General features: G+C 38.7%; 1 protein-coding gene across 2 annotated transcripts in view; it reads left to right on the plus strand.

The window, feature by feature from the left end:
* TRPA1 (transient receptor potential cation channel subfamily A member 1) overlaps nucleotides 1-13,359 on the plus strand; it is a 72,345-nt gene that overhangs the window by 37,210 nt on the left and 21,776 nt on the right. For both annotated transcript variants that reach the window (XM_054016625.1, XM_054016626.1), the window contains 8 exons: nucleotides 1,129-1,228; nucleotides 2,320-2,420; nucleotides 4,164-4,333; nucleotides 4,421-4,585; nucleotides 5,288-5,402; nucleotides 6,807-6,973; nucleotides 11,013-11,106; nucleotides 11,486-11,545. In XM_054016625.1, coding sequence (XP_053872600.1) covers nucleotides 1,129-1,228; nucleotides 2,320-2,420; nucleotides 4,164-4,333; nucleotides 4,421-4,585; nucleotides 5,288-5,402; nucleotides 6,807-6,973; nucleotides 11,013-11,106; nucleotides 11,486-11,545 — 972 coding nt within the window. The remainder of the gene's footprint in view (nucleotides 1-1,128; nucleotides 1,229-2,319; nucleotides 2,421-4,163; nucleotides 4,334-4,420; nucleotides 4,586-5,287; nucleotides 5,403-6,806; nucleotides 6,974-11,012; nucleotides 11,107-11,485; nucleotides 11,546-13,359) is intronic.

Raw genomic sequence — 13,359 nt, forward strand, 5'->3', positions numbered from 1 at the left:
GCCACATTCTTCTTTATCATTACTCTCCTTTAGCTTGTCAGGAAAACTGGACAATTCTCCGTAACTTTCCTCACATTTCCATTACTTATCTTCATGTAAATCTGCTAATTCCTTAGTAATAGGACTTCCATCATTTATGCTTCACTCCTCAATTTCTTCTGCACTGGGATGATCACTACTGTCTAAAGCCCAGTCTATGTTGTTCTGTTTCAGATATTTTCCCATCAAGTTTGCCCCTTGCTGCAAACTACATTGCAATTGAGCTTTTCGCTTCCTATACTGACCTTTTGAAGGCTTCTTTGGGGGGATCTTTTATTTTCTATAGGATCTTTTATTTTTTATGGGGAGAAAAGAGACAGTATTAGGGAGAGCAAAAGTTTATGATCCACAGTCTTAGAAAGTCTTCATGTCCTTTATTAGTTGCTACTTATACTCTTCAAATCTCAAAACACAAGTACACATCCACAATTACACAATAAAACAAGGTTCACAGTATTGCAGCTGGGCTTTCACTTCACTTCATGCTTATATCTCACTAATTGACTGACTGGCGATGCCCCGCCCGTTATGTACAGTGAGGGCATGGCTGACAAGATTCTAGGAGGTTCAAGGAAAATGTAGTTCTCAGAAAGTCCTTGAAGGTTCCACGAGATTCTACAAAGGTCCAGAACTTTCTAGGATGTTAATGAAAAATTAATCCAGATACAGAATACCTGAAACATTTTACTTCAAACATTATATTTTCCCTTTTGTCACTAACAACAAAAACAGCACCCGGAGCCTGGCACCCCCGAAGCCCAGCAACCCAGGTGGTCGCCTGGCTCTAAATCCGGCCTTGCCTAACTCCACATAAAGGACCTGATGTTCCCCAGCATAGCACGTCTTAAAATCAAGATGCTGTTATTTAGATAACTAAATATGGGTTTAGATACCTAACCTTAGGCACTCGAGTTTGAAAACTTTGATCTAAATTCATTTAAATTAAGAAAGAATTTTTTTATTGAACTTACATAATTTAAAGCAAGTGAAAGTGACTAACTATGCCTGTAATTCTGCTCTGTTTACAACTCATTGCTAAATAGTATTTGTTCATGAATCCGTGATAAACCTGGGTTTTTTTCATTGCAGGGAGCAAATATTGATAGACTTGACATTGAGGGTCGGTCACCACTTCTACTGGCTACTTCCTGTGGATCATGGAAAATTGTGAATTTACTACTCTCTAAAGGTACAAAGGAACAAATAAGTATTCTGTGTGTTTTTTTTCTGAGAAGGGTCCATACAAGTTAAGATTCTCTCTCAAGGGACTCCTCTTCAAGCCTCCTACGTAGATGGCAGGCACAAGTGAACACATGAACTGCTCCAGGCTAGCACCCTCTGGAGTGCTAAATCCTCAGGAAGGGAAAGGAGGAAGCAGAGCCATGTCCCTGCCCCTCCACATCAACCTACAGAGTGTGTGGGCTGTGGAAGGAAAGCACATGCTGCACCCTCCTAAGGGTTGGTGTGCATTCCCCTTACACTCTCCACAAGCTCAAGGCAGCTCTGCACTATTGAGTACACAGAGAGGGAATAGTATTATTGAACATGAAGATGCCACTTTTACATGGTCAAGTTTCTGACCATTAATGGATTTTAAGTATTAAACCTAAGCTGTAGTAAGTGGTCACAGTTTAGTGTCACCTGAAACTTTACTAACTACTAAACCCTTAATGAAGTTTCATCTTTAATTGTCAGTTGCCACATTTTTAAGAGTAAGCTACTGTAAATATTCTTGTATTTCTCTCAATATTTATAACATTAATTTTTATTAACAAACCATTCTTTTTTTTAAATAGAAAGCTTACAGTAAAACTGTTATGGACTTAGCAAGGCACTCTCTTGCTTCCAATAAGAAAGACACTCCATTTCCATGTTGCCCAACTATTATAATGTTATCATAGATTATTCATATAACAGCACTGAAGTAAACTGATATTGAAACATAGAATTCCAGTTGAAACAATATGACTACGGCAGCAGTACACTATGAGCCTGATATATTTAGAGGTGTTGATCATGCAGCCTCCATTCACACCAGCAGTTGTGGAGGCTCAACGTTTCCGAATATCACACCCCTATAAATCTGAGTGCTACAGTGGAAAAAATGAAATTCATACATTACTGTAAATGGAAAGCTTAGAGTCAGTAGAAGTCTTGGTGTGATATTTGTTGTTGCATTGGCTGAAATAATTGTATTTTTAATTTCATTTTAGCTTGTGTATTTTAATCAAACATGATTAGTTATCAGAATTGCTAGTATTTATCTCCATATTTATTTAGGAGCAAATGTATCTTTAAAGGATCAGCTTGGTCGGAATTTCTTGCACTTGACAGTACTGCAGCCTGGAGGATTACAACATCTAGATGAGAAATTTCTGCAGGTACAGTGAGGATCTATTTGTATCTTTCTCTGATGAATTCAATCTCTTTGTCCAAGGATTTTCTTTTCTTCCAGAACATTTATGGAAATTAATTTTATTTGTAAACTCACCTCACTGTCCCCACAGGGTAATTTAAATAGCTACAAATATAAAAATAAATATGATCAAGCCAATAATATGGATCTCTCTGGAAGGCAAAGGAATAAAGTTATTTGCTGCCGGGAATTGAATGGCTCAGGAGATTAGCAATATATTATAGAACCCTTTCTTCTACTTTGCCAGTTAATAGGCAATCAAACCCTGGGATATGCTGCATGCTGCAGCAAATTCTTTAGGAAGTCTCCATTGCCTGGGTTTCAATAAATCCCTAGCCATATTTTAAAACAGGAGTATCAAACATAATTCTGCATTTGGCCTGTTTGATGTATTTATATGGGCCACTTGAAATATTCAGATTCTCTGAATCTAAGCTTCCATTTAAAGAAAATACTGTAAGTTTCTAGCCATCGTAGCTGCAGAGATAACATTTCAGATGTGAGCCAAGTATAACGGCTGCAGTTATGTCTGCCTGAATGTGCAGACAGCTTGAAACCATGAGTCAGAGGTGTGAACTCCCCATATTAATCTGATTGGAGAATCAGCTTTAAAGAACAATGATGACTCTTGCATGTCACTTTGTCAACTTTTAAAATTATTTAATCACTGATCATTTCAGTGGGTGGAATGGGCTTAGAGGCTGGGAGTGAAGTACACTGGAATGGGAGTTGGAAGTTGCTGCAGGAAGGGAAATGCAGAGAAAAGAGGAGACTCACAAAATTAGAGGAGGGAAAGAGAAAGGATGGGGAAGGAAGAGAAACACAAAGCAGAAATAGTGATGCCTCGAGGGAAGCATATTCTCTCACTGAGTAGTGAATGTGACAATGAGGCACTGAATAAATAACTAAATGTTTCATTACTACCTAAAGGCTCTATTCTCCTATTGCGCTCTGTACAAACCTGACATCAGAGGGCATTCCATTGTATACTCTGGGGAATATATACTCCTAAATTTATACCCCAGCCCATGGAACACAATTAAACATAATTCATTCCACTTGACACTTCTGCTTTAAAGGCCTTCACTTCCATTTGAACCCCCAAGAGGAGAATGTTGGCAAATGCTGTCTCCCAGCCCCTGAGATTGAATCTCTGCTGTAGTGCAGCTGCTCCCACTTGCACAAGAGTTCAGTTTCTGCCTCTCTCTACTATTGTGGGCAAATTTAGCCTCAGGTAATTTGTGACCAAATTTTTTCACCTTCTGATGAATTTGCAGGTGTCCACACTGTAAAATTACCGCCATCCTCACTGGCCACCTTCTGAATAGCCCCACAGAGAAACCAAATATTCAGCAGGCATGTAGGCTGACATGCCTTCATTTTCCTCCCTGATGTGGTTGAGGTGCATGGTGTGGCAGTGTAAGAGAATCTTGTACTTCCTGTATTGTACCTGTTCTGTGGATAAATAGAGAGCTTGAGGGCCCAATACTGCAAGTTGCTGAGTTCTTCTTGTGAAGTGTAAATTCACTGAAAACCATCAATCAGTGTAAAAGGCTCTCTTGTTTTTGTTGCTTTTGATTTTAATTTTACCTTTCTTAAAGTTCCATAAAGATTTATTTTTAAATGTAGCTTCAAAAATTACTGCTAACTAACTAGGACCCACAGTTGCATTGGTAATATGTATACAGCCATTTATTTTTGCCAACAGATGAAACATATTAAAGATCTTGTAGTGGAAGAAGATGACGAGGGGTGCACTCCACTACATTATGCGTGCAGACAAGGAGTGCCCTTCTCTGTAAATAGCTTGCTCGACTTGAATGTTTCTGTCTATTCTAAAAATAGAGACAAGAAGTCTCCCTTGCATTTTGCAGCCAGGTAAGTGGTGCAGTCTATACAATGTATCAATGCCATTTTATACATTCAGATTTTCTCAGTATTATCGTGTACATTAATCTTTTAAAGCTATGGGCGCATCAACACCTGTCAGCGACTTCTCAGAGGCATGAATGACACAAGACTTTTGAATGAAGGTGATAAGAAGGGAATGACTCCCCTTCACTTGGCAGCCCAAAATGGTCATGAAAAGGTTGTGCAATTTCTACTGAAGAAGGGTGCCCTCTTCCTGTGGTAAGTGTATGGGTTTCCTTTCTTTAAAATAATTAGTGTTACTGAGCTACTTTATTACTTACATTTTGTACTTATCTCTAAAGTTGTGCTGGATTGTCCACACAAGTTTGCATTGAAGCTAAGGTATGAATTATCACATGTACACTAACATTGTATATAACACTTTTGTTTAAGTCATTAAGAATATTCTGCAATGAACATGATTTAGGGGGCTTTTCATATAATGTGTTATTAGTCCGGGACAATTCACTAACACATAGGATGTCACAATATTAACATGAAATAATATTAATATAAATAAAATTGTGTGCTTTTAATGTTTGTCAGTTGCCTTAAATGTACAATTCAACAGTACTACAGTGTTGTATGCAGCATCAGCTGTTCTGTGTTAATACCAGGGTCTTGTAAGTTTCTCACTTATTTCAGAGGCGAATCCCGTGAAACAGGCAAGATCCCACAAGATCACATAACTGCCTTTATGAGACCCAATTACTTCTACACAGTTGAGATTACCCTTACATGGATGAGTTTAGTACTAGTAGGAGACTATCGTACTTTACTCAGCAAAAAGACATTGACATTGATGGAGAACAACAGTGGGGAAACTATTGTGAGGGAGAGGAGAATCAGACCCATGAGCTCAAGGTTGTAGGTTATACTTGTAAAAATATGTGAATAACAAAATATCTACTGTTTCAAAAGTGATTATAAAGGCTGGACAGCCCTGCATCATGCTGCCTTCGGAGGATACACTCGCACAATGCAAATCATTTTGGATACTAATGTGAAATCTACAGACAGAGTGGATGAAGACGGGGTACGTATATGTATAATTTTTGTTTGTTTCCACTCTGTTGTCTCATTGCAATCAAACATGTAATCCCTGTTAGCAAACTTGTTTCACTGTTGAAGATTATGAGAGACTGTGTTTATGATAATATATTTATTTTGGCAGTTATAAAACCCTTACTATTTTGTTCTTGTTAACATATATTGTTTAGGTTTATTTATAATTAGTGAAATGCCCATCCAAGTTCTAGGAGCTCAACAGAAGATCAACATCATTAACACAAAATGTAAAGTACAAAGCACTTTAGACTCTACTAACTATACCACATGACCCACATAACAGTGCAGCAGTATATAATAACATAATAAACTCACAATATGAAGAGCTCATAACAATGAAAGGAAACCCACCATAAATAATGACTAATCAACAAACCTCTTCAAACTTCTCAGTCTATTCCCCCTGGAAAAGCCTAGTAGCTATGCTTGCAGCTTGTTATGAAGTTTGTCAAAACCAAGATCTTTTGGCCAGGAGAGGAATCCGGTTCCAGAGCTGAAGACCTTTTGTGGGAAATGATGCATCAACAGTCCCCTCTCAGAAACCAGGGGATGTTCAGATCAAGCAACTGTTGTTTTACCAAAATGGGAGAGAGACAATCTTTTAAGTAATCAGGGCTCAAAGCATTTAGGACCTGCTAGATTAAAAACAGCACTTCAGCTTTCACTAGAAGCTAATCAGAAGCCATTGTGTAGTCCTTATTTGTACATTGCTCAGAGAAGACTGCCAAAGAGATCTAGAAGCACTTGTCTTCCTGCCCACTAACTTGGGCTTGTGCTTCTAAGACCTTTTAGTGCTTTTGAAAATCACAACCATTTACCTCAGTTTTATGCAAGTCACTGAGGACAAAATCCTCCTCTCAGAGAGCTGCTTGCAAATAATTCCCTGCAGACGGATGCGTAGTACCACCCTGGTGGAAACTAATTTCAGAGTCTTCTCTTCCTGACACTCAAATATAGATTCTGTGGATCTGTTGACACAGGACAGTTTTATTTTTAACATCTTGCTTTCATTAATTGCAAAACTATGAGATGTTAATAATTAGTATCCCTTGTATACGCTTTGCCCTTTCTTATATGCAGTTCGTTTTTTCTGTAATGGTACAAGCATATATAATTAAGCACTTGGGACAAAATTCTGTTCTTTTATACCACCACTGAAGTGATTCAGATGGTCTAGATAATACTTAGTCTTGCCATTAGTGCAGGGGACTGGCTTAGATGACCTCTCAAGGTCCCTTACAGTCCTATGGTTCTATGAATCGAGAGCAGAATCTTACCCTTGAGGAGTGGGAGGGGAGGGGGAAAGGGTTGTACATTTCTTTTAAGCATAGTGATTCCTAGTAATGTTTTGGTATGTTGTCTTGCTGAAAAGAACACAGCTCTTCATCTTGCTGCAAAAGAAGGACATGCGAAAGCGGTGAGACTGCTTCTTGATGGTGGTGCCAAAATAATCTTGAACAAAGCATCAGCCTCTTTTTTCCATGAAGCAATACACAAGAGGCGTAAAGATGTAGTGTCTGCTGTCATTCTGAATAAAAGGTGAGATGCCTATACAACACTTTTTAATAGTTTCAGGTGTTTAGTGTCCATTTTCTTCTCTTTTTTCACTGGCAGTTAAAGTACTTAGCATGCAATATACCACGGTTGATCAGATATGTATTTTCCATATTCAAAAAATTAATACTGATATAATATGTATAATGAGAATCGGGAGGAAATGGTAAAATAAATAACAATCAGCTATTGGAAGGAAATCCTCTGCATGTCAGGGCAATTGTTCAAGGACTGCAAGAAACGTGGCAAGAAACCAAGAGAATGAGTACTTCTTGCTCTAGAGTATGGTACTGTAATGGTACAAAGATGCAAAATTTTTATCAAAACCTGAGCACAAGTCTCATAATTCCAGGGATTTAATTTAAAATTGCTGGGTAAAACTGTTGCAAATGTTTAAGTACATGGGGAAGACTCAAGGAAGAAAAGGCTGTTGCAGAGAAGCTAAATGAATTCTTTGCATTGATCTTCACTGCAGAGGATGTGAGGGAGAATCCCACACCTGAGCCATTCTTTTTTGGTGACAAATCCGAGGAACTATCCCAGTCTGGGGTGTCATTAGAGAAGGATTTGGATCAAATTGATAAATTAAACAGTGACAAATCACCAGGACCAGATGGTATTCATCCAAGAGTTCTGAAGGAACTCAGATATGAACTTGCAGAACTACTAATTGTGGTATGTAATTTATCACTTAAATCAGCCTCTGTACCAGATGACTGGTGGATAGCTAATGTAATGCTGATTTTTAAGAAAAAATACTCCAGAGACAAGCCTCGCAATTACAGGCCAATAAACCTAATCTTAGTACCAGGCAGATTGTTTGAAATTATAGTAAAGAACAGAATTATCAGACACATAGATGAAAAAGGGTTGTTGGGAAAGAGTCAACATGGCTTTTCTAAAGGGAAATCATCTCTCACCAATCTATTAGAATTTTTTGAGGGAGTCAACAAACATGTGGACAATGGTAATTCAGTGGATATAGTGTACTTGGACTTTCAGAAAGCCTTTGAGAAGGTCCCTCACCAAAGGCTTAAACAAAAAAGACAACTAAGGGGGGATATGATAGATTTCTAGAAAATTATGAATGGTGTGGAGAAAGTGAATAAGGAAGTGTAATTTTCCCCCTTCACGTAACATGCAAACCAAGGATCACCCAATGAAATCAATAGGCAACAGGTTTAAAACAAACATAAGGACATGCTTCTTCACAAAATGCACAGTCAACCTGTGGAACTAGTTGCCAGGGATGTTGTGAAGGCCAAAAGTATAACTGGGTTCAAAACAGAATTAGATAAATTCATGGAGGACAGGTCCATCAGTGGCTATTAGCCAAGATGGTCAGGGACACAACTCCTGGGTGTCCCTAAACCTCTGACTGCCAGAAGCTAGGACTAGACAACAGGGGATGGATCAATAGATAATTTCCATGTTCTTTTTATTCCGTCTGATGTATTTGGCACTGGCCACTTTCAGACAACAGGATACAGGGCTAGATGGACTATTCCATTCAATGAATGCCATTCAAGAATTGTCTCATGTGGGTTCCAGGACTAGCTGCTCTAAGATGCAATCATTTAAGCTGTCAAGAAACTTTATTTCTGCATCCTATCCTGAGGTGACATTGTACCCAGTCAATACGGGAATAGTTGAAATCCCCCATTATTATTGAGGTTTTTTATTTTTATAGCCTCTCTAATCTTCCTGAGCATTTCACAGTCACTATCACCATCCTGGTCAGGTGGTCTGTAATATATCCCTACGTCTATATTCTTATTATTAGAGCATGGAATTACTATCTATAGAGATTCTATGGTACAGTTTGGTTCATTTAAGATTTTAACTTCATTTGATTCTACGCTTTTTTTCACATATAGTGCCACTCCTTCACCAGCATGAGCTGTTCTGTCCTTCTGATATATTTTGTACCCTGGTATTACTGTGTGCCATTGATTATCCTCATTCCACCAAGTTTCTGTGATGCCAGTTATATCAATATCCTCATTTAATACAAGGCACTCTAGTTCACCCATCTTATTATTTAGACTTCCAGCATTTGTATTTAAGCACTTTAAAAACTTTTCACTTTTTAGCTGTCTAACATTACATAATAGAGTTGAATGATACTCTTTTTCATTAGACTGTTTCTCATCAGATCCTACCTATATTTTATCATCTTTCATCCTCTCCTCCTTACTAGGACATAGAGAATCTCCATTGATAGATTGCACCAGGCAAGCAAATCACCATGCAGTTCTCCCGGTCATCGCAAACCCTGCTATTTATGTTTCTAATGATCGAATCCCTCATAACTTTTACCTATCTCTTCCTAATAACTGGAGTTCCCACCCCTGGAGAGGTATCCTCAGTATGAGAGGATACCATGACATCATCTGGAAGGAGGGTCCTAAATATGGGATCATTTCCCTCTGCTCCAGTTGGATGTTCTCCTTCCCTGAGACTTTCATTCTCCTCAACAGGGGGTGTTTTTGGCTTTAAGTTTAAAGAATGTTAAGTTTATTTAGTCCCCACTCCCTCTCTAAACTCCCTTGCAAAACTCCCATTAGCCACTCCTGTTCACTAGCTCCTCAGGTTGGTTAGGAGCTGGCTTTTTAAAGCCGTGGTCTTCCTGAGTAGCTCAACCCCCTGGTTAAGGGTTGATGGGCTAGGCTCAGAACACAGTCCCCCAAATAAACAGACCACATGGTATATTTCAGTAAAGCAGCAAGCACACCACAAACACAAACACACACACTACAGACAACAGTCTTACCCCCAGGGTCACATAAATGCTCCTCCTTCATCCAGAGAACTCCCTCACAAAGTCCGCTGTTAACTAGCTCCAATACTGCATGCAGATGTGGTTGCCCCATCTCAAAAAAGATATATTGGAATTGGAAAAGGGTCAGAAAAGGGCAACAAAAATGATTAGGGGTATGGAACGGCTTCCATATGAGGAGAGATTAGTAAGTCTGGGACTTTTCAACTTGGAAAAAAGACGACTAAGGCGGATATGATTGAGGTCTATAAAATCATGACTGGTGTGGAGAAAGTAAATAAGGACGTGTTATTTACTCCTCATAACACAAGAACTAGAGGACACCAAATAAAATCAATAGGCAGCAGGTTTAAAACAAACAAAAGGAAGTATTTTTCAGACAACGCACAGTCAAACCGTGGAACTCCTTGCCAGAGAATATTGTGAAGGCCAAGATTATAACAGGGTTCAAAAGAGAACTAGATAAGTTCATGGAGGATAGGTCCATCAATAGCTATTAGCCAGAATGGGCAGGGATGGTGTCCCTAACCTGTTTGCCAGAAGCTGGGAATGGGCAATAGGAGATGGATCTCTTAATTATTACCTGTTCCATTCATTCCCTTTGTGGCATCTGGCATTGGCCACTGTCAAAAGACAGGATACTGGGCTAGATGGACCTTTGGTCTGACCCAGTATGACTGTTCTTATGTTAATTCTTATGTTCTTATGAGAGTTTGTTGAAGTTTAGATGGGACATGTTATATATGCCATCAGTTTGCTAAACCTGTTGGGTCCATTTCAGGAGTGGCGGAATTGTACCATGAGTGATCACCACTCATGCTCAGAGTGGCAGTATTTTTTTATTACCTTCAGAATTTCATGAGCCCAAGATACAGACTTCCAGTATCAGTTTAGGGTTCATAATGAGTCCAAGGTTTTAAGAAGAGCTTGGTATATCCTGTGATTTGCAAAACATCACTGCTTATCTGAAAACAGGATTAAACATGAATCATTCTTAGGGAAACATTCAGGGATATTATTCAATTATGGCTTCAGCAGCTGATTTTCACTTCATGGCATATAAATTTGTTACACATTGTAATTTGCAGAATAATTTCTGAAATAACAGCTCATCTGGTCTAAAAATAATTAGATTTCAAAATAACATAATCCATTTTTCTTTCATTATAAAGTTGAAGTTTCACTTCTTATCCTTTGCCGTGAAGCATAGAATTAATTCTCCACTATTTCAACTTATTCTTGCAGATGGGAAGAAGCTGTGACAACATTTTCTCACTCTTCTACTGCCAATAAGTGTCCTTTGTTGGAAATGGTTGAATATGTTCCTGAATCTTTAAAGGTAAGATTGTTTAGTCTACACATTAAGAATTTACCTCATTCTAAAAATTCTGTGAAATTTGCAAGTAAATCTGGAAGTGTGAGTATTTATAAAGACTTGGCATGTGCAAGTGCATATTGTCATATACCCATGTAAACAAGGTAAAATTTCCCGCTTGTTAACATATATGTACAAATATAGGTTGTGCACATCACTATGTATGCTGTAAATGTGGATTGAATAATTATTTTTGTTAGAAGGGCTGCTGTATTGTTGAAGACCGTGGAAACTTTTTTTTCTAAAGTATGGAAATCTTCCTTTTTTTCTGAACAGTCCTAATTTTCAGCAATCATGATCATTAATTTATGCAAATTAATTATTTTTCTTTACACGCTGAAAGTTGGTTTTGGACAACTGTATGATTGAGTCTTCAGAGGAAAAGACAAGTCGAGACTTCTATGTAAGTGGAAGAAAAAAAGTAATTAAAACTAGTACCTTTTAATTATTAAAACTTTTCTTACAGTAAGATATGTCATAATGTACCTGCAATATATTAGTAGTGATAAATCATTTGCTAAAAATTTGGATTGTAGTAAATTGAGTGAACTTGGCACTTTCTGAACCTTAGCAAATCATCAGTGTAGTTTATATCTGCTTAAACTTGCTTACTCTGTAAAGTTTAATCCCTTTTTAACATGTTTTAGATAGTTTATATCTGGATCATTGTGCAACTGAATTTCACCAAAGGTAAGCTGAGTAAACTCGTGGGTCTGTGCTCCCGGTATGTGATTGGCAAGAATCCCTTTAATTTAGAATAAATAATTTAAATCACCTCATCAGTTGGTAGCATGAATTTACCTAGTAAATTCAGTGGTACCAACTGCCTCTAATTGTCTGGCTATACCAGAAGGAGGATAGGAGACACTGGATATGGTTTAATTAGACTGCAACTGTCTGGGAGTACCTGACAGATAAAAGTGTACAGTGCAGGTGAATCCATGGTCATTTCAATATCTACCCAGGGGGCTTCCATTAGCCCTACCCCTTTTCCATCCTGGTTCCCAGTCAATCCGCTGCTGGGTCCTTACTATCCCCCAACCCTCGAATTAGGGTTAAGGTGGGCTCTAAAGGGGGGGGGGGGATAGCTCCCTGCTGTTCTAGTCATGGCAGCCCCGAACCCCCCTATTTCCATTCGTTTAACAAACACCTCCTTTAAATCCTTTACCAATCCATTTATCTAATCACTCTATCCCTTTCCTATGGAGTACTTGCATAGGACATTTGCCCCATGCTTACATAATGAGTTGTGACATCATAGCCTAACTCCTGTTCCTGCTTGCCCTACCTATGCCCTACCCTACCTACCTGCTGTGAGGAAGACAAAAAATCCCCCACCTTGCCTTGGTCCAGGTGAGAGAGGGTTTTTCCCACCTGGCTTACTCTATATACTTTCCCCTCCCTTCTGGACTGGTCACCTGGAGGTATGATTCAGCGTTCCCACATTGAGCTGCTCTTCGGCTGCACCAACATTAATGCTTCTCTGCCTCTTAAAGAGGTATACTCCTTCCCCCAGCAATCCAGACAACAGCCCCTCATCTTAAGATGCAGTGCCGTCATTATCAGTCTCTTTTTCATTGCAGCCTGTAATGGTGTTCCTTTTACTCCCTGCTTTTATAGGTCTGCTGAAACAGACTTTACAGAAACACTACCACGCCATAAATTGTTCCTTCATCTATTGTAAATACAAGCTGGGAGGACCCTCTTTGGCTTCAAAGCAGTAGGTGTTGAAAAATCCTTTTCTAGGAGAACTCAACTGAAAATGAGTGTCCTACAAAGCTGAAGTTAAGGCTACACTGTGGTGATCTTTTGCTACCACAGATACCTTGGCTGCTTTTGATGTCTGTTTCAAACTCCTTGAGAACTCTGATCATTCAAATCCTCAGGGTCTTTCTTAGTACTCCAGTATCTAAGCCACAGCCAGACATGTTAAATAGCCTGGTGAATACTTGTTATCACTTGACTTCACTTCTGTCAATCTGTGTACGTGTATCAACTGGTTTAAGCAGGTTCCCAGTACTTCCCCCTACCAAACTGATTCCATGTCCTCCAATTAAACTTAATGGTAACTTTCATTGACTTCAAGAGTTTCATGGTTAAACCTTAGGTGGTTTTGGTGCTAAAATCATGATGTGTATATTTAACATCCCTGTTTGTTCTCTAACCTTTGAAGCTGTCATCACACAATTTCATAACATGCTTCAGTACAGTCAGCAT

This window comes from Malaclemys terrapin, chromosome 2 (genome assembly GCF_027887155.1).
Source record: "Malaclemys terrapin pileata isolate rMalTer1 chromosome 2, rMalTer1.hap1, whole genome shotgun sequence".
Lineage (NCBI taxonomy): Eukaryota > Metazoa > Chordata > Testudines > Emydidae > Malaclemys > Malaclemys terrapin.